Below are 22181 nucleotides of genomic sequence, written 5' to 3'. Positions count from 1 at the left end.
GGACATGGATGGTAAGACTGTCTTGCTGATTCCCCGCCAGCTGACTCAGGCAAGGAACAACACTGAGCCCCCCCTCCACCGCCCCCTCCCCACTAAGCAGTGGGACCAGAGTTTCAGACTGTCTGTTTTGGGATAGGGTCGGGGGAGTATATCAGAAAAATTCTTTGATGTTCAGAAACCAGCTAGGCTTCCCCTTTGTATATCTGAATTGATTGGACTGGCACTGTATCGATCTCCATGAGAAGCAGGCTCTTGTCCATGACAAAATGGCCCCTCTGCTGGCTGGGGGTGAGGTATCTTTGCGGAGGGAGAGGGAGGAGGTGTTGGAGACTACCCTCAAGTGGTTGGGATGCTCTCCTGCCTTCTTGTAAAGCAATTGCCATGCATGGGTTATGTGTGCTTGATTGCTCAGCAGATGGTGTTTCACTAAACAATGCATTGATTTTTCATGTTATATATAACATATGGGCTCCTTCTCCATGTATCAGGTTCATTTGATTATGTGATACTGTTTAACCTGTACTATGCAATAAAAGTAATTTCTGCTGATAAAGGAGTGAATTAGTTTGGGCATTGAAAATACTTTCTTCTGTAATACAATATTAAGGAAAATGTTAAAGGACCCAGTCGCTGTCGAATGAATGTTAATGAGATGTCCCTTGGGTATTCAGCACACAGCCTGCGGTGGCATTCTTAACTAGGTACCCAGGTCACCATTTTAATAAATGCTTCAAGTCGGCAGCTGGGAAGATAGAGAACTGGACTTCTAGAACAAAGGCCAGAGGGCAGAATCAGCCCTATTGGCCCATCTTCTGCAATGAGCCATCTGCAGCTATACAGGCAGGCAGACAGGGGGCAGGGGTGGAGACCTTCCACTGGAACAGCCAACCTCAGTCATTTCCATTGCATGACTGGGTGGGGAAAGGTGCACATACAAGGTGGTCTCTGGAAGGAGGGAGAGTTTCACTCAAAAGGGAAGCACCTCAGTTTCCCCATATCTATGGAGACAAGACAGATATGGGAAGAGTCCCTCACTCTGAGCAGCTCAGAAATGACAAAGTGTGTGAAACTCAAGGCTGCAAACAGAAGATTCCAAACTAGGTCCTCTGTCCGGGTCCCTGAACAGCCTCTGTACCACACCGGTGGGGTGCAGTGCATTATTGCTGGTGGAGTGATAGAGTCATGTTGACTCAGTAGTAGGCAGGGACTTGAACAACTCCCTGACACAGGTGCTGAGGACAAGATGAGTACCATCTCACTCAAACATCAGCCCAGCCACTACAGTGCTCCTGGGAAGTTCTGCAGTAAAGTTAGAAGGAGTTACTTTATCAGATTTGAAAATGTAAGCAATTATGAAGGAAATCCATAAATACTGAACTGCCCTCCAGTTACCAGTACAACATAAGACAGAGAAGAGTGGAGGCAGATAAGCTAGGCAAGACTTGAGATGCTTATGCCTTCATGATTAATTCTAGAACTCATGGATTGGCCTGCCTGTCTGGGCCAGTTGTCTTGATTTCCAGAAGCTGAAGGAAAATGGACAAGTTAAGAACTGTCTCTTACTCAGATAACTGAGAACTCACTGAAGGTTTCTGAGGATGCATTATTAATTCTGCCCTCTAGGTGGGCAGTGCATCCTGTAGGTTAACAGTTCAGACTCTGAAATCTGACAGTTTAATGAGCTGTGATATCATAGGTGAATTTCTGAACCTCACCGAGCCTCAGTTTCTACATCTAGGAAATGGGGATAAATGAGATGACAAATGATAAAACAAAGAGTACAGTGCCTGACATATAAAAATTGCTGCACGAACACATAGAACCAACACATGCAAATAACCCCAGGAGTCAGTGTTAATAGCTGAGTCGAGGGTTGAAGTCCCAAATTATGGAATATGCTTTGATAGCCACAGAATCTGAATTATATGTCATCATATGGAATAAGGAAAGAGAAATAAATATTTGTAGTATTTCTACCTTGCACCTGATATTTTATGCTAGGTGATTGACACATCTTGTTTTATTCCATCCATCTCTTATCACCCTTGTGGGTAGTTTCATTGTCATCCTGTCTTCATTATATCCATTATAGAAATGGAAGCTAGGGAGTAGCTCACAGATTTCAGTAACTGTCTTAGGTCACCCAGCCAGTAACTGACACGATTCAAATTTAAATGATTAGGCTTCAAAATCTGCACCCTTTCTAGTTCCATGGGACTGTTTCCCTGCCTGTTGAGTGATCCTGCAGTAGAGATACAGCCAGAAGGAGGGGCCAGTAACTCATAGGAACTTCCCTCTGCATCTCAGTGGCCTGCAGCCCCAGCCTGATTCCATGAAATCCCTGTTACTTCCCGGGACCCAAGCCTACTCCATGCAGCTTGTACCATGTCATGTCCTGGCAGGAGCCACCAGTGCGTGTGGGCCATGAATTTTTGCCTGTATCTGGCCAGATGTTTCTGCTGCTCTAAAACTCAGGTCACCTCTTCGCAATCTGATCTGAAAGACCCACATCTGTCCCCACTTTAACTACCGTGGGTCTTTTCCTAACTGCTGCTCCAGAATCATCAAAGTCCACTGAATGGCTAGGGCCAAAGTATGGTTTCTTTGAACTTCCTATCTTCATTAGGATAGTGAGACTTCAGGGTGAACTTGGATGGCAGCTAGGGTCACAGATGCAGCATGAGTGGTGGAGGACCACTGACTCACCCTCTTGTGAAGCAGGGTCCCCCCTGCATTTATTTTGTAGCAAATGTCATGTGTTCTCACGAATGAGGCCCTGATCCTTCGTCCCAAGTGTCAGTGGGTGAAAAACACTAGCTGACCCTTGACTCTGGTTTCTGAATGCAAACCACATTATCAAGTGCCCTGGAACTGATGATTATTATCTTCAATAATTTTTTAAAAATATATTTTGGCTGTGCCATGCAGCATGTGGGATCTAGTTCCCTGACCAGGGATTGAAGCTGGGCCCCCTGCATTGGCAGCTCAGAGTCTCAACCACTGGACCACCAGGGAAGTCCCTGGAGCTGATGAATATAATGAAGGTAGAAGGCTGTGGTGCAACCTCACTTCTCTTAAAAAAAAAGCCAATGGTATCTTGATCCCAATTAATTTGCAAATCATTCTTTTTTGCTTTGCTCTGTTTCTCTATGTTGATCCTTATCATTGAGTGAAAATCTGAAAAAGACATTTGACAATACATCATAATTCATGTTACTTTAAGTTTTAAAGGAGAACTCGATTCTAGATATTTTCACTCTCTTCACAAAAACTGGTCACTGAGTCGACCCTGATCTTACCCCCTCTTCCCTCATCTGGCCTTAGAAATTAGACCAACAGAAAGAGAAGGTCATCATGAGAAACTCAAGCCCTTCAAAGCAGGTTGAATCCACCACAGCCCGTGAGCAACCAGTTGAACAGACCAGCATACCTTTGTTCTCTCTTGTCAGTTTGTCAGCCATGTCCCAGTGTTCGTAGCCCCGTAACACGTTGCTCGTGATGTTGACATGGCTGGCTGCCATGTGGTGAATGCGCTGTGGGATGGTAACTGGGCCGTTGTTACAGTTCCCCATTGCATTGATGGGAGAGACGTTATTGAGAGACACTGGGGACGGAGTGTTCCTGGGGGATGGGAAGAGACAGGCCTTGTTAGGCTGTTAGGGGAGAGTGACAATAGCATTTTAGCCCTCCCTCATCATACTGGGACCTTTTGAGGAAGTGATTTGCCACAGTGAGGTTTGGCATGGTAAATATCTATGAAGCTTGCTCTCGCATCCCACCGACTCTTCTCAGAGGACATCCTACAGCTTTCACCCACACAGTAGTTTTCTCCAGAGACCTCAGTATATAAAGAGCTTATTATCACCCCCTCCCCACTGTTCTGGCCTCATCAAACCAACCCACCCAGGGCTACAGTGCCAGGCTGTAGAAAGAGCCATCCTTCTCCTTTTCTAACTTTAAACACAGAAGGCTGACTGACTTTGGCAACCACTGATGACTCCATGCATATTGCTACTTTGTTTTAAAATACCAGAGAGAGAGCTGGGTGAATCTTTCTCTGGCATTAATTCTACCCACAAATGTAGCTCTTACTTTGAATACATATAACAAGTCTTCTGATGTTCCAAAGAAAGAATCAGCTCAGAGTTACGATGCTTTCTCTACCTGCTGCCAGAATGGATACTGGCACTTAGAAAAATTTGATGTGCTATATTGGTCTCTTATCAAAATGTTTTGTGGAAACCACGGTGACAGTTGGCTCCAAATACAGTCACCACAATAAGCAAAATATGATCCTTAAAAGGCCCCCAAGAAGCAGTAGTAGGGAAGTTGGAAATAAGTAAGATTTTGAATATCACTTTAGGATTCTTTAAGACCTGCTACAGGATGGGTGTTAATTGCTGACAGTTCACCTGCACACTGGGTTATAAAGAAATGTCTTGGGAATTCCTACTTTGGGCAGTATCAATGTTTGTAGGTAGATTTTTTTTTAATTATTTAATATCAGTAACAAGAAGTCACCTGCTGGCTGCACTTTGCATGGAGGGCAAGGACTTAGGTCATGGACAGTCCCAAAGGCCTGTGCCTATGAGCCAGGTCAATACACATCTCTGTTCTCTCCATCTTCCTTCAAAGCCAGGCTTTGAATGCCCAGTAAAATGCACACTTTATTATGATTGAACATTTGGGGGAATAACAGAAATGGGGGAAAGCTGTTTCTGGGACTCTTTCTTCCTCCCAACACACTCCTCCCATCATCAGGAACCTTCTCTCACTCTCCCTCCCCTTTACCAGCCACTTGTTGCCAACTACATTCCAGTGTGGCTGTATTCCTCAGAGCCAACCCCTGCTCCTAGGACACATGTGCGCCCTGACAGGCACCCATAGAGGATTTGGGGGAACAGCTATCCCCATGTACCAAAATGATGAAGTGGGGATGACTCAATCTGGGAGCAATTGAACTGATACGGTCACCTGAGATTCACATAGGCTGTGCCTCATGAGAGCTTTGGTCCACGTCTACAAACAGAGTATATCTTCTGGTATGTTCTAGTATGAGGGGTAAAGTGAATCCCCACAATTGCTCTGCACTTGTGTGATGTAAGAGGGTGTGAAGGTTTGCCTGCTCTGTTTATAACTTCTGAGATATGTGATACTTCTTGATGTAAAGATTTATTTTCAAGGTAGGGTGTGGTCAGAGGGATCATTAAACTCAGGGACCTGGGCACAGAAGGTTAACATAAAAGCAGTGAATGCTGGATTTTTTTTTTCATGGCAGGTTAGAAATGCTATTATCTAATCTCTCCCCTGTCCCCACCCCAGTGGTGGTCATTAATCCTTAAATGTCAATTTACAGCAAGAAAGGAAAACGTCCTCATCTGTAATCTCTAGAGAAGATTATAAAGGTGTCAGTGTCACAAATGTTGAAACGGGGACCATGTGGTGCTTGAAAAGTTCTGGAATCCCAGGCACTGAGACTCCAGCCTGGGGCTCCTGACCCCCTCAGGAGCCTTCATGGACTGCAAGAAAAGGCTGGATTCAGTGATTTTCAATCATGCCCAGAAATCCCAAGGGGAAACACATCGCCTCTGTTTACCTCATATTTCCTGAAAAGGCCTTTTCAGTTTATAACACTGAGGAGCTATTGAGGGGCTTTCATTCCCTTCCACTTGGTGCTTTATTTTAAATAATCCGTGGTGGAGGCGAGGAGAATGAGGGCATGGTTTGCCTTTGGTCATGACTGACCTGATATGAGGCTCCGTGAGCTGATTTGGCAGAGCATGCCTGAACTCCCAGAACACCACATCATACACGTGAAATCCACCAGTCAAAGCCTGTCTAAGACAGTGCTCCTCTGGCCGGAAGGGCTGTTGCAGTACTTCTCTTAGTGTGCCTTCAGCTCCATCTTGGCTCTCCCCACAGCTGGGGTTTCATTCTTGAGTTTGCGCTCTGTGGATCTGCTTCAGATCTTATGCTTTTCTTCATGTCTACGGCACATGGCCATAAGTGTGCACACACCAGCACAGGCTTCTACCACCCACAGCACGAGCACTCTAGATCCCCACTATCCTCTCTTGCCTCCCAGCCACACTAGCCCCCTGCTGCCCCTGGTAGTCACCAGCCACGCCCCTATCTAAGAAGGTGGTGGTGTCTGGCCACTTGGAATGCACTTCCACCAGGGATCTGCATAGCTCATTCTCTCATCATCCTTCCCTAGTGTCCCTATTGAAGATCCTCCTCCCCCAAGCCAAGCAGCCCTTTCTATCCCCCTTCCTTGTTTTAATTTCCTCTATGGCATTTATCATTTAGCATATGCATTCTTTTTCTACTGTCTTTCTCTTCCAAAAGAATGTGAAATAGACAGGGATTCCTGTCTATTTCATCCAGTGCCATTCCCAGCATGTATAACAGTGCCTGGTATACATAACATGTACTTAATACCAGTTAGACAAGTGGATAGATTGCCTTCCAGTGATCCCTCTGTTATTATATGGTATCCACTACATATGAGGTGCTCTGGAGAGGGAAGAAAAATAATGTAGAGCAGCATACAGATAGGGGATAAATACTTTGGTAAAGTGCCTGGCAGAGTGTCTCATACACAGTAGGCAGGCAATAAATCTTTGATGAATAAAAGAATGAGCAATTCCTTATTGAAAAGAGCAAACAGTCTAAAGGGGAGAAGAATCCATTAATTTCTGGCAAACTAGGATAAGTGCCAAAAGTGGTGTGTAGACCAACAGCTGTGGGAGTTCTAGGGGCAAGATCACTTATGTTTTCCAACTTAAAAAGGTAATAATGATAACAAAACATGGCAGTGGCAGCAACTGCTATTTGTTAAAATTGCTGTGCACCAAGCACGGTGCTCTGGGCTTCACTGATTATTATCTCTAAGCCTCATGACAACTCTGTGGGTGAGTTTCTGCTGCCACTGTTTCACAGATGACAAGAGGGCTCAGAAAAGATCAGTTCCTTTTTTGAGAGCCACACAGCAGATGGTCAAAGAGCTGGTATTTGAAAGGTCTGTTTTCCTGTAAAGTCCATTTTCCTTCCATTCCACCAACTTACCTCCATGTCCTACCTTCCCTCTACTAAGCTTCCCTTGATGTGGGTGTCCACCTCGAGCCTCACCCTTGAGTCCACGTTGGCTTGTTCCTACCACTCTCCCTGGGCTCTTCCCATGTTTGCACAGGCACAGCCCTCCCTAAGTTTGGGGAGAAGTTTTGCTTGATAGAAATGTTCCCTCCAGTGGCAACCAAACTCTTTGCAGTGCTTTTATTGGTCAATGTCCCCAACAATGGACATCTCTTCTCTTCCAACCCTTTCTATATAGCACCCAAGGCCCCCAGTATACTGAAACAGCTCTTCTAAAGGCCCCAAATGGCCTTGTTCTTTCCTCCTTCCATAGCCTTCTTTTTTATTCTCTCTGGGTGACATCTGAGACTGCTGCCCCTCCCTTTTTTGGCATCTCCAAGATGTGATTACCATGACTCTCTATTGGGACTGAAAGCTCTGGTGCACCCCCTGTTTCTGCATGGCCTGTGAGCTACAAATGTTTTGAGAAGATGAACATATGCAATCAATTTGATGAATGAGAACACTACATTTGAACCCCAAGAGCACAAAATTCTATTTTTGCAAAACTCCTTTCTTCTCCTTAACAGACTTGTATTCTAAAACTGCTATTATATTCAGAATTTCATCAGTAAGATTTTTGTGGAAACTTGTTTTCTCTCTTATTCTTTTTATATAACAACCTCAGTTTTTGTCTGGACTGGCAAAGCCCCAAATGTGTATTATCTGGCCCTCTGCAGCAAAGATTTGCTGACCTCTGCTCTATCTCGAGTAGGTTTTTCTTCTCCTTCCAACTTATTCTTTGCACTGTCTTCACAGTCAGGGTCAGGGGAGGCTTCTTCTGGAAGGATCGTGAGAAGTCTGGTGTGGGGCCAACCATCCTCATTCACTGGGGAATGCAGGCTATAGTGTTGCTAGCAGGCAAAGAAGCCCTCCCTGGCCACCCAGGGAGGCCCAAGCTCTCTTTTTCTTGGGTGTCCACAGAACTTTGTTCAGATCTGTCCCCTTCTGCCACAGGACCACACACTTCTGGAGTACAGGGAGCCTATGGCATTCAGTGCGTCCCCAGCCTCTCATAGGGAAATGCACCCAAAGTATGTGCTGAATGAATGGGCTGTAACCCCTGGGCAACCGTTTTGAGTTGCCTCATTCAAAAGCTCTCTGACCTACCAAAGGGAGTGTGCTTTCTTCAGACAGAAGCTGCTTTAAAAAATCATTTCAGGAGGTTTTCAATGTGACTTCACAAGCTGAGAATGTGTTTGAGTTTTTCGTTGGAGAATTAAAAAACTTTTTCCCAGTGATTCTTGAATGGGTGCTTACCTGAATTTGCCCTTGCTTTACTCCGTGTTCAGAGAAAACAGCTTTCTCTGGGCCTGTGGTCTCGCTTTTGTCCGTCAATATAAGAGAGAGACCTAATTCAACAATTTAAACGGTACTTCCTTTCAATACAGTAATTGAGTTGGCGCATAGTTTTTAATGGATCTGTCCCCTCATTCTGAATGCTTTTTAAGATCTTAGAGCTCACAGTCTCACTCCTTTGGGAGTGTGCTTTGTAGGTATTTATAAAGTGGCAAAGGAGACTATTTCACTGTTCAAGAAAGTGTTTTGATCAGAGACATAAGAATTTTGAAGTGGTGAAAAATGGGGGGAAAAGCAGCTCTTTTCAAAAGAATACATCTACTGGTGGGAAGTGGGCTTGCAGTGGTCAGAGAGGTATTGGACTCAGAGGAGAAACGAATGCTCAGGCAGGTAAGTGTGGGCACAAAGCTAGCTCAGGGCTGAGACAGAACTAGGATTCTGAATTGTCCTCTGAAAAGGAACCTCTCTTCAGAGGAGGCTCCAAAGTCATTGGGTCTGGCCTTTCATTGCAGAGAGAAGGGGCTTTCTTAGTTTCATCCTGGGAGCTGAGGGCAGCCTTGGGCCTGGGTCAACTGGTTTACCAGCTCCCACTCTGCTGCTGGAGGGCTGAGCTGCTCCAAGCAAATATGGCTCTAAGGACAGCTATGGAGTGGGTGAGTTCATTGAGCCTCAGGCTGGCAGTATAGTAGATGCTTTTATATTTTAGGGCAGGGTATTTTAGTATTAATATAAAAATCATCATGAAGGCTCAGATAATTGGCTGACGAAGTGCCTTCACATTTTCAGCACTATTATGCCTTTGGTTTTATTAAAGCACTTACCATATATCAATGAATATTTCATTGGTCTTTCATTACTGAGTGAATCATTGAAAAATCACTGCAGTGGAGGTAACTCTACCCTGCCTCCCTGAAATGGCATGGTGCTTGCCATCTCATTAACTGATATTTTTATGGCCGTCATTTGGCTTAAAGATCAAATAGTGAAAGAAATTTGGGATCACATCATGTTAAACTTTTCTGCCCTGCCATTAGCGGAAACCAGCCTAGAATTCTGTGTGCACCCAAATTACTGTAATCTCAGAATTAACCTTTGTGTCCGGCTTGTCAATACCAAATATTTGGGGTCTATTCAATCACTAATTTTCATGAAAAAGCAATTTTCAGAAGATACTTACTTTCCATTGCCTACCCATGGAGATGGTATCTGAGCGACTTTTGAAGCATTTTGCTAAAAGAGAGAAACAGAGAGGGAAATGAGGACATCTATTTTGTGTTTTATTAATTCAGAAACAGATGGAAGTGTGATTTAGAGTACATTAATATTGATTGCAGCATTTTGGGATGCCTCCTGTTTCGTTAGCAGAGCTGGGATGTATGTGCACGTCAGCACACCACGACACACACTCGATGAAAATAGCTGGTTAGGATAATTAGTGGGCTCCAATCAGGACCATGAAAGTCACTTGATGAAAGATCTTATATACTAAAAGGCCCAGTGAAATCAGACTCAGTTCTCCAAGAAGTGGTTTAATTATCCTCATCTGAAATTTATTCTGCAAAACAAGCTCTTCAGAGTACAGACAAGCTTTTCACCTTTAGCTCCAGTTGCAAACTTTTTCCCTGGGATGCACATTGGCTTCTCATTTCTAAAATCCCAGGAACTGGCCAGAACCAAGAAGCCTTTGTGTGTGTGTCTGCATATCACCTAGATTTGCTATCATCACATGCATATCCTCATGGCTGATGGTTTTCCCTGTTGAGCAGTGTAACCGGCCCAGCGCTGCCCCGCCGTGGAATGCTAAACATTCTTTTCCCTCTGATGGGCCGGTTTAAAGAATGGGCCTCCTTGAAAAGGGAACCCTCCTACACCACTGGTGGAAATGTAAATTGGTGCAGCCACTATGGAGAACAGTATGGAGGTGCCTCAAAAAAACTAAGAATAGAATGGCCATATGATCCAGAAATCCCATTTTGGGGCATATATCAGGAAAAACATCTAATTTGAAAAGATACATGCATCCCTATATTCACAGCAGCACTATTTGCAGTAGTCAAGACATGGAAGCACACCTAAATGTTCATTGACAGAGGAATGAATAAAGAAGATGTGGTACATATATACAATAAATTATGACTCAGCCATTGGCAGCAACATGGATGGACCTAGGGATCAACATCATACTAAGTGAAGTAAGTCAGAAAGAGAAAAACAAACACCATATCACATCTCTTATATGTGGAATCTAAAATGACACAAATGAACATATCTAAGGACTAGAAATAGGCTCACAGACATAGAGAATAGACTTGTGGTTGTCAAGGGGGAGGGAGTTGGGGAAGAGAAGGAATAAGAGTTTGGAATTAGCAGAGGTAAACTATTATAAATAGGATGGATAAACAACAAGGTCCTACTGTTTAGCACAGGAAACTACATTCAATATCCTCCTATAAACCAGAATGGAAAAAGAACATGAAAAAAATGTATATATGTGTATAACTGAATCACTTTGCTGTACAGTAGAAATTAACACAACACTGTATATCAACTACACTTCAACACAATCCATTTTAAGAAAAGAATGGGCCTCCTCTGTTTTCATGGCTGTACACTTGTGGAGCATGGGAAATCCTGATATTCAGCACCACCTCACTAGAACAACGATCAGCTGGTTAGAATGACCTCAGCAGGTGGGCGCTTCCTGTTTTGAACCTCAAAGAAGCTCTGCCAGAGGAGTGAGTTACTTAACGTCTGTTTGGTATTTTGCAATGCACTGAAAACTGTGCAGGACAAGCCGCAGAGAATGGAGGCTAGGGCTGTGGCTCAGAGTGCCCCACAGGACCAGCATCGTTATCGCCCAGGGACTTGTTCAAAATGCCCATTCTTAGGACCTGTACCAGACCACCAGCATCAAGACACCTTGCAGAGCCCAGGTGGAGACTTGTAGACACATGGCCATGGGCAGCTGCTGCATTTGACTGCATTCACAAGCACTAGCTTTATGATGGCCACACCACATGAGAGCTGCTCTTTTCCCAACTTAATGGGCATTCTCACATAATCGTGCACCCCTACCCACTGGCTTTGAATGTCTGAGGTAAGGTCAGGATTTGATTCATTTCAAACAACTGCTTTGATGCAACTGAGCCATGTCAGCTGACGCACTTGGCAAAGAATAATATGACTAAATAAATAAAATTATCCTTTTATTTCAAGACCTCCCCAACAGCAACCTTGAGCCCTCAACTCTAACACATGATCAGCACTGACGGGTGGAAGGGAGCAGCGGAAGGTCCATGGAGCCTCAGCCAATGACACCCGGCACGGTTGCCAGGCCCAGCTCCAGGCTTGCCGTTTTTATCTGGGCTCGTTCCCACATCTTGGCATTGCATCTTGTGGTTCAAATATTTCATTTTTCTTGCAAATCAAAAATACCAGCTCCCTAGAAGATGAGTTTATTTATCTATTGTTGGTTTATTTTGACAGCCAAAGTTATCAGTTGTCTTCAACTACAACCACTATCTTCAACACTCCCCATGGCCAAAGGGCCCCTGGGGGTGTGGCTGTGCCCTCAGAGCCCAGGGTGGCTGGGTGACTTCTCTCATTGCTGAGAAACTTTTAGGCTGGCATCTCATGTAACATGAGCCATGTTCTGCAGGCAGTCCACAGTGCAGGCAGAAGGGATCACCATCCTGACTGGACCCAGGAAGGTGCCCAGGGCCACTTGTTCACTCGAGCATCATCAGGGGATTGAACTATGGTACCTTCTCTCCCTGGAACTGGATCAAACCCAAGCTCTCTGCTGAGCTCCAAAGGAGAGGTGAGATGGCCATGGCCAGCCAGGATGCAGAAAGTTCAGCCTTCAGTAGTGACAACCGTGACATTTCATAACATGCCTGCCATGTCTCATTAGTAATTTAATCACCCGGGACCTATAAATTACACAAAATAAGGATTACCTTAAAATATTCCATCAGTGATCTGGAGTACTTCATGGCGTGGTCCTTCTTCAGTTTGAACATCCTCAGGTAGAGAAGTGAAAGGCATCGGTAGCTGTGATGATGAGGAAAGAAGCACATTAATGCCAACACTTCCTCAGACCTATTCACTAAAATACAACTCCCATCTGCAGCTCCTCTCTTATGGTTACTGAGGAACATATGTGAAAAAAATAAAATTTTTTAAAATCAAGGAATAAGCATAGTACAGGGAACTATATTCAACATCATGTGATAAACCATAAACCATAATGGAAAAGAATATGAAAGAGAATATATACGTATAACTGAGTCACACAAGCTGGAATCCAGATTGCAGGAGAAATATAAATAACCTCAGATACACAGATGACACCACCCTTAGGGCAGAAAGTGAAGAAGAACTAAAGAGCCTCTTGATGAAAGTGAAAGAGGAGAGTGAAAAAGTTGGCTTAAAACTCAACATTCAGAAAACTAAGATCATGGCACCTGGTCCCATCACTTCATGGCAAATAGATGGGGAAACAATGAAAACAGTGAGAGATTTCATTTGCTTGGGCTCCAAAATCACTGCAGATGGTGACTGCAGTCATGAAATTATAGACACTTGCTCCTTGGAAGAAAAGCTAAGACAAACCTAGACAGCATATTAAAAAGCAGAGACATTACTTTGTTGACAAAGGTCCATTTAGTCAAACTATGTTTTTTCCAGTAGCTATATATTGATGTGAGAGTTGGACCATAAAGAAAGTTGAATGCTGGAGAATTGATGTTTTTGAACTGTGGTGTTGGAGAAGACTCTTGAGAGTCCCTTAGACTGCAAGGACTCAAACCCGTCAATCCTAAAGGAAATCAGTCTTGAATATTCATTGGAAGGACTGATGCTGAAGTTGAAACTCCAAAACTTTGGCCACCTGATCCAAAGAACTGACTCCTTAGAAAAGACCCTGATGCTGGAAAAGATTGAAGGCAGGATGAGAAGGGGATGACAGAGGATGAGATGGTTGGATGGCATCACTGACTCGATGGACATGAGTTTGAACAAGCTCTGGGAGTTGGTGTTGGACAAGGAATCCAGGCATGCTGCAGTCCATGGGGTCACAAAGAGTTGGACACAACTGAGCTATGGAACTGAACTGAACTGTCACTTTCCTGTACACTAGAAATTAACACACCAGTGTACATCAATTATATTTCAATAACATTTAAAAAAAAAAAAGAAAAAGAGAGTTCACAAAAGATGGAAAAAGGAGGCAGAAGGTCAAAGTCAGGGAGATATGTTAAGATACATTGCTGACTTCTTGATGGAGGAAGAGGCCCTAAGCCCAGGAATGCAGACCTCCTCTAGAAGCTGGAAAAGGCAGAAGTGGATTCTCCCTAGAGCCTCTGGGAGGAAAGCAGCCATGTTGATGCCCTGATTTTAGCCTAGTGAAACACACTTCAGACTTCTGACCTTCAGAACTGCAAGAAAATAAATTTATGTGGCTTTATTTTTTTAAAAAGAAAGGATAAGCATTAAAATTCCATCTTGATAAGAGTATAAATGTGGAGAGTCGATGTTTAGTCAGCAACTGAAGAAATCCATTAGTTAATTTTTTAGAGTTTAGTGGAAAACAGGAATAATGACTTAAGCAGCTTAAATTGAGTTTTAAAATCTTTTTGTGACATTTCAGCTATTTCCTGGTCACCTTCATGAGACTTACCATAGTACCGCCAGCTTTTTGTCCCCATCTGAAGCCAGGGGGCTTGCAAAATTCTTCAGCCTCATCGCATACCTTTGAAGAAAAAGGACAAGCTCAAATGGAATCTGTCTGACCCTTCAGAAAGCCCCAACACCATTGGTGTTGTCATCACTCGAATGAGCTAGGCCCACATTGACTGACAGGAGGACTGAGAAGGCCATGTGGGCAAAAGTGTGCTTTCCTGAAAACATGCACAAAATGATGACCACAAGTATGGCACAATAGCACTGGTGTGACCAATGGAAGCTTGCTCTGGAGAAGCCAGTTATATTTAGAGCCCATGTTCTAGAACAGTGCTGTGGAATTACTGTGGGTTTCACCTGTGTATAAATGCTGGAAAAATACCGTTTCTAAGAATACTCCAGCTAAACAACATTATTGGCTTTCCATGAGAGGTGGACACAAACGTCAGTCTCAGTTGAGTTTTTGACACCTGAGGTAAACAATCACACAATGATGTCTGACATGAGCATGGGGAGGCCTCCAACATGGTTATAAAGGGCTTTTCTAATGGCTCAGGTGTGGACTATATTCCTGTAGGAAGTGTTTTTTTTTTTTTTTTTTAAGGGCAGTCAATTTCACAGCAGGTGAAGGTCTGAGCACCCCTAATTTATGGTGCTTGCATATTTTGTCTTTCCATTCTCTTTAATATTTACTGTTCCACACCAGGGCAATCAAAGGTTGAGTAGTTCCCATTTTTGTTCTTTGAGCTGAGCACATTCCATTCTGGGCATTTAGACTCTTGAAAATCAATTCATTGCATAAAATCATTGTCTGAGCTTTAATGCAATTTCACAGGAACTTGTGGTGGAATAAGTAGCAGAGTTCACTGTTGCAGAAGGAAGCTGAAGATGTTCAGGCAGCCTGGACTAGCTCTCCATCATGACAAGGCATTGGTGAGCCCACATTTTCAGCAGCCTCCCCAGAACACCATGCCCCCTATTGCCCTGCTCTCCCTATTACTGCCCCAGTTCTGTCCAATGAACATTTTCTGACAAAAGAACTCATGCACTTGCTGTGGGTCCCTCCTGTTGTTGCCATATTAAGTAAAAAGGGTTTTTATGATGTCATAAATCTGTGTTTGACAGCTGGATCACTTAAATGTCAGTCATTGTGATACCCCACTTGTTTTCACAAGTATATTTCTACTGAAGATTCCCAAGGCTCAGAGCAACCAAAATTACTTCACTGAAAAACATAGGGTGCTCTACCATTAAGGAGAGTATAATAAAAATCTCTTCAACATAAAACGTGCTACTAAAAACTATGTTCTTATTATTGTCACCCTCTAATTGCAGCCACTGTTGAAATGCCTTGACAGTGGAGTTCCAATTGCTTACATGGGCAAGAAGACTTAGTTGCCTTAGTTAATTTTATTCCCAACTGAAATTTCTCTCCAAAGAAAACACATACACTAGGCAGAAACAAATACACACACATACACTAGGCAAAAAATATATAATTCTATATATAGAGAGGGCACATAAAGGATTGCACATAGAACTGGTGAAATTTGGGGAAAAAAGGCCTGATGACATCTGAGAAAGGTGGATGGACTGTACCAATGTCTGTGTCCTCCGTGATCTTGGACTAGAGCTATGCTGGATAGTACCATGGGAGGAGATGGGGGGAGAGGGACACGTGAACTTTCTGTATCATTTCTTACAACTGCATGGGAATCTATAATGATCTGAAAAGATAGTTTCAAAAGACTGACTTTAAAGTGAATATCTCTAAACTATCCATCGAGTCTTACCAGGTTCCACTGAAAATATACCCTATGGGGGGAGTAAACTATCATATCATGGAAAAAAAACTACTTAGAGAAAAAGAAAAGAAATTGTAAATAATAAAGGGAAAAGAAGTGTTTTCTAAAGGAAATAAATATTACTCAGTGATTCACATTGTATTTTTACCAAAAATGAAATGTGAGGTTTTGCTTTTCTATTCTGAGTGCATGTGTAAGAAAAATATGTGTGACTGTGTGTGTGTGTATATATATACACACCACCCATAACTTCACCCCCAATTTCAGTTATGATCTTTTTTCCCTTCCAAGTTGATCCACATGCAGAAACATGCTTTTCATGGTCAGAAATGTATTGAGTCTATAATTCATATTATAAACATTTTCGTGCAGCTACATGGTCTCCATCACTGCTGCATTTCAATGGCTGCAAATTATTCTGTTGAGAGTACTGTGATGTAGTTAATTACCCTTCTGTTATCGATGATTTGCTTTGCTTCAAATTGGGTGCTATAACATAGGCCAAACTGAACACTCTATGGATAACTCATTCTCCTCTTACAATTATTTTCTTCAGTACAGGAAGTTCAGATTTCTAGAATTAGTGGCTTCAAAGATATGAATGCTCACTTGTATAGGTTTTCCTACACGATGCCAAATTGCCCTCAATTTACAAGGATCAATTTCCATTCCCCCCATCAGCATGGAAGAGGTTCAGTTCACCATAATTTTGTGTGTGTGCTAACATTGTGGTTTAGTGGTTAAGTCGTGCCCGACTCTTGTGACCCCATGGACTGTAGTCCGCCAGGCTCCTCTGTCCCTGGGATTCTCCAGGCAAGAATACTGGAGTGGGTTGCCATGCCCTTCTTCACGGGATCTTCCCAACCCAGGAATCGAACCCAGGACTCCTACATTGCACGCAGATTCTTTTACCAACTGAGCTACAAGGGAAGCCTCTGCCAACATTTTTACATTTCCTTGTCAATTTAAAAGTGCCTTAAATTGCATTGGGGATGAATAGAAGGTGAAGCTTTCCTCCTTGTTTATTCATTAAAGTTTCCCCTCCATTTTGATTCCTCATTTTTTGCCAGGATTTTCATCCTGTACATCTTTGAAAATTGCAGGCATCCTTGGATAGACACGGAGAAATCAATTTCCCCTTAAAAGCTACAAATGGCAGTGGCAGCTTTCACATAAAGTAAGTCTGAGAGATACTTTATATGCTTGTCAGAGCAGTGAAAACCAAAGATGGCTGTCTGGCCTGGCAGAGCAAGGCTGGAACTTTCCTCATCCTTTCCCTACTTCAGTTGCTTTAGCTAAATCTTATGAGTCTATGTAATCATAGTTTTTTTTTTTTCTTCATCTTCTTTATAATGGTTCTCATTCTTTTGATCTTTTCAAGTGCTTTCCTCAGAAAATATGCATGCTTCAGTCTGATGCCTGTCTGAAGGTTTAGGTACAAGTGTCTTCAGATTTGTAATGGTTTATTGCAGATGCAAGAACACAATAAAAAGCAGGCCTGGCATTATCAGTTAATCGAGCCAGAGGTGCCTGGGATATAAGGGCCTATCAGATGAAGAACTGCTCGCTCAGTCAAAAACCATGATGTTGTCCATCCAGCAAATGAGGGTGAGTGCTTATCCACTATTCAGAGGTGGATGAAATTCTTTTCACAAATACCTGCAGATTACAGGAAGGCACTCAAATACATATCATTTCTTCTCCTTTCCCTTCTTACAGGAATTTTTTGATTACCCACAAACTCCACTGCACCAAGACCAACAGTCCAGAAAATTTCATTCAAAATGCAAATGAAACCAATAATCTGTGTGTTAATACACCCTTCCTTAGTGTCAGCCTCTTCTAGGCTCCCCTGCTACCACCTTGACTGTCCCTCAAATTCTAGATGCCTGGAAAGTGTACTCCACCCCTGATGTTGGAACAGTGCCCCTCTCTTTTTAATAACAGAGGCAGAAATTCTTAGAAAACATGATTTATAACAGAAATCCCAACAGGACTGCTTTCTGTGAATTATGAAACTGTGCTTTGAAAAGACAAGGAAGGGCCCGCTCGACACCATGAAATGATGATCCTTTATTTCCACCCACTACCTTTCCATTTTATGAATATCGCAAATTATAACATTCACATTAGAACCTCTGAAGGGGATAACTGATAAAAAGCAGTGTCCATCAGTTATAAGTTTTCCATGACATGAATCAAATGGCAAGAACTAATTATGATGACTTCTGAGAAGAAGGTGCCTTGGATGAATCATCACTAGGTGGAAAAGATATTTTTCAAAAATACAGTAGCTTCTAATTATGAGTGGAGAGACAGCTTAGGAAGAAGGCAGCAGAAAAGTATGAACCTGAGGAGTTCCACAGTCTCGGAGTACATGGTGTATGGAGACTTGGCTTCCAGAGGGTCTCTCTCCATCGCGTTGCCACATTCAGTGAAGGACAGGGCTGCGTCTGCATAATTCACGGCTTTGCCAAATTTCTCGAACTGGAACAGGAAGAAGACTCATCAACACGACAGTTCCTCTCCTCTCCTTCATCGAAAGCAGTGGTGCTCAACCCAGGACAACTTCACACCCCTCCCCCAGGGAACATTTGGCAATGTCTGGAAACCTCTTTGGTTGTCCCCACTAGTGATGGGGGGCATCTAGTGGACAGAGGCTAGAGATGCTGCTAAACATCTGCAATGCCCAGGACAGCTCCCACTGTGGAGAAGTGCCTGGCCCAATAGTGCCAAGGTTGAGATACGGTGGGGGCAATTAGGAATTTGTCTTGACAAAGATGTAACTTATTTCAGGTTCTATTGTCATGGCACGGAGGCTGGGTAAGAAGAGAAAACTGTAGCCAAGGTATCATGTCTTTGTGGTATTCCTATTTTTGTTATCTTTTTGGTGGAGCAGACTTCAAATCACTGCCTCGACTAGTTTCTATTGACCACAGTTACTAGACTGGTCATCATAATGTCCTTAGAACAGGGATCCCCAACCTCCAGGATCTAATGCCTGATGATCTGAGGTGGACCTGATGTAATAGTAATAGACATAAAGTGCACAATCAATGCAATGTGCTTGAATCATCCTGAAACCATGCCCCCCCATTCCAGTCCATGCAAAAATTGTCTTCCAGGAAACTGGTCCCTGGTGCCAAAAAGGTTGTGGATCGCTGGTCTAGACAGAGTTTGCAGTGAAACTCCACTTTTTACAAGCTTCCTGGACAACTAACGCATCTAGTCTTCGCTTGGAACTCTAGCATAGCATGTCAACCCCACCCCCAGGAGAAGAGTAACAAATGGATGCTATTGTCATGAAAAATGGGAAGCTGCAGTGTGGCTGGTGACAATAACCACATCACTTTCATTGTAAATGATGGTCTGAAATAGTGTGTCAAAAAGCTCCCAAATATAGCACTACTAAATATTTTAGTTTAGTAAAATTTTATTGCAAAAGGTTTTAGCCCTGATAATGGTTACAATTAAACTGACTTAGACATACTGATTTCTTTTTTATGTGTAATGAATATTATATATGACATTTTTATAGTGAGTATTTTATAACAGTATTTAACATTTTCAATTTTTGGTAGCTGGATGGAAGAATTTCACTAATATGGAATTTTATGTGAAAGAACCAATAGAATGCAGGTTGAGCTATTTTAATTTTCTTATATACCTTTTATCAAAATATTTTCTATGCAACTGTGAAGGTTTCAATTCTCAAAACAGCAGAGTAGCTGTCTCTAGCAAAGGATTAAGTACAACTATAAAATGATGAGTTACAAGTCTTGCAGAATCTCTTGCTGTAAATGACTCTCTTTACAATAAATGTTCTTCCCCTTTTATGTACTGCAGGAATTTGGTGCTTTCCTTTCTGTAAGCTGTTGTGGAAAAACATCAGTTTCAGCCCAATTCAAACTGATTTTATGAAAACCTTCGTGTATATATGCAAATTTTCTCCTTCTTCTCTTGCCTTACAAGATAACTTCCTTGGGTCATCCAACTCTGATTGGCTCTCCCCTGTGGAAATTAAGGAAATCTACAGGAAATCTGGAAACCAGGAAATCTACATTCTGATTTTTAAAACTGACTTTTCATTCACAAACCCATAGCTAGAAGAATCCTTAAAAACCACCTGGTCTAAATCTCTCTTTTCCCAAAAGGAAAAACTGAAGTTCAGAGAGAGGATTACATGGGCCATAGTGCCAATGAGTGGCTGAGTCACACCCTCTTCTGGGCCTCAGTTTCCTTATTTATAACTGAGGGGCTTGAACTCCAAAGAAGTGTCTAACTCTGGTATAGACGTTAGTCTGGCAAAGACATCTTCCTCTAAATGAGTATTTCTCAATCTCCCCCCATTATCATTCCCTCCTCCCTCCCCTCCCACTCAGTGAGTTATTTTAGACTTTTTTTTCACACATCCCATTGAAATTTTAATACTAAAGATATACCAACTATCTCCTTATGTACTGTGGCCCTTGAGAGGGCAGTGGATGGTGGCCACTCACAAGTGATGGTGCAGAGACCATTGTGGTCCTTCATTATAGCCCTCCCAGAGGCAAGCAGCATGGGGCAGCTAAGTCTTGGCTGGACACAATGCAATTATGGAGGATATGATTTTTTTTAACCCAATGGAGTTGAACTGACACCTCAAATTATGCTAGGCTTTAGTCAAAGGTGGGGATTCTGAATTCAGGGTCTTCTCTAGGGCAGTGGTTCTCAACGTTGGCTGCACTTGGGAATCACCTGGGAGTTTTGACACCCACATCTGGTCCCAGTCTCAGAAATTCTGATTCCATTTCTCTGGGGTGTGGCCTGAGCATGAGGGCTATTTTAAAGCTCCCCAGGTGACTGTAACACACACGATTGAGACCCTCCGTTAGGTAGCTTAGTCAATCAAATAGCTCTCTGTGCCAGGTCTCTCCTGATCCAGGTACCCACCACCCTTGGAGGCAGCGGGGCCAAGTGTCCTGGGAAATCCAGAACATGCTTTCTCTGTGCAGGGCCCTAGGTTATCTAACACAGCAAGCAGTCAAGTTTTTTCTACAGACCTGAGTTTCCCAAAGCCAATGTTTGAGGCACTTAACCAGCTCTCAGCAACTCTCTCCCTGTCTACACCAGTTTGGAGTTCATCAGAAACCATGGGAGCACCCACCTTCTCCAGGGCAGTTTCAACAGTCATTTCAAATTCAATTGAAAGGTAGCATAAGCCTCAGCACCTCTGAAGTTGGAACAAGGGGAAGAAGAGTGGGAAAACCAAGAATGGCAGGGCAACATGGCACCAAGAACTTGGGGACTTGCGGTGCTAAGGAATTAACCAGCTCCAACTCCCTATGTCGGAGCAGCAATAAGGAAACCTACCAGTGCATCAGCTTTGTGCTTCAGCTTCTTAGCCTCTTGCATGTAATAATCAGCATTGTGAACCCTAAACAAATGAAATGAGCTCATTCAGAAAGCAATGTTTCATCTTTTCATTAAAAGACTGAATGGTCATACTTTGGGGGGCTATAAATCCATTCCTATACAATGCCTTGAACAGGGCTGATGGATGCTTGTCATGCATATAATAACCAAGCTTGAAATAATCCAGTGAATGAGATTGGTTCCTAATGGCCCATTCGGATAAATATTCACATCCTCCAACCCCAACCACTCAAGTTGCCCAAACAGATCCAACAGAATCTAGCTGTAATTCTCTTTGTTGGCACACAGTTCTACCTGAGGACATGGATAAGCAAGGAGGACCAAGCAACCTAGGATTCAGCACCTGCCTTTGGAAACAGTAACAGAGCTCCCTGTTTAAAATCAGCCAATGACATTTCTAGGTGGGGATAAAGATGTATGTGAGAAGGAGGAATACACTTTTAAGGCTATAGGAGCTGCATAGCTGTGGCTAAGGTCTTATTTCAGGTGACATATGCATGGTGCTCGAAAAGCCATACTGCCCCCACCCCCATTCGCTGCTCCCCAACTGGGTCCAGAGAATCTGGGGACAACATACGAGTCATCAAAAGTGAGCTTGGGTCTCCGGACATTGGTGGTGCTGGTGGACAGAAGGGGCAGGGCTGCCCACGATGTCATCTCCAGGTGACTGCTATCCATGAGGCCAGTAGTGATGGCGGAGGTGATGGTGGAAATGGTAGTGGTTGTGGTAGTGGCCGTGGCAGTGGCTGTGACAATGGCAGTAGCAGTGGCAGAGGCGATAGCAGTGTTGGTGACAGTGGCAGGGGCTGCCTTTTTTGGAGTGTCTCCCTCCTGGGAAAAAGGAGG

The 22181-nt window shown here is 43.2% G+C and overlaps 1 protein-coding gene across 11 annotated transcripts in view; it reads right to left on the bottom strand.

The window, feature by feature from the left end:
• The window catches only part of AFF2 (AF4/FMR2 family member 2), a 528226-nt gene that overhangs the window by 5497 nt on the left and 500548 nt on the right, over positions 1-22181 (bottom strand). For all 11 annotated transcript variants that reach the window (XM_043895846.1, XM_043895848.1, XM_043895850.1 and 8 more), the window contains 7 exons: positions 21913-22166; positions 21273-21336; positions 18271-18407; positions 14114-14185; positions 12393-12486; positions 9611-9663; positions 3431-3621 (listed from right to left, as the gene is read on the bottom strand). In XM_043895846.1, coding sequence (XP_043751781.1) covers positions 3431-3621; positions 9611-9663; positions 12393-12486; positions 14114-14185; positions 18271-18407; positions 21273-21336; positions 21913-22166 — 865 coding nt within the window. The remainder of the gene's footprint in view (positions 1-3430; positions 3622-9610; positions 9664-12392; positions 12487-14113; positions 14186-18270; positions 18408-21272; positions 21337-21912; positions 22167-22181) is intronic.

Source organism: Cervus elaphus, chromosome X (genome assembly GCF_910594005.1).
Source record: "Cervus elaphus chromosome X, mCerEla1.1, whole genome shotgun sequence".
NCBI lineage: Eukaryota > Metazoa > Chordata > Mammalia > Artiodactyla > Cervidae > Cervus > Cervus elaphus.
The sequence above is the reverse complement of the archived record's forward strand: the minus strand, read 5'-3'. Positions and strand labels throughout refer to the sequence as shown.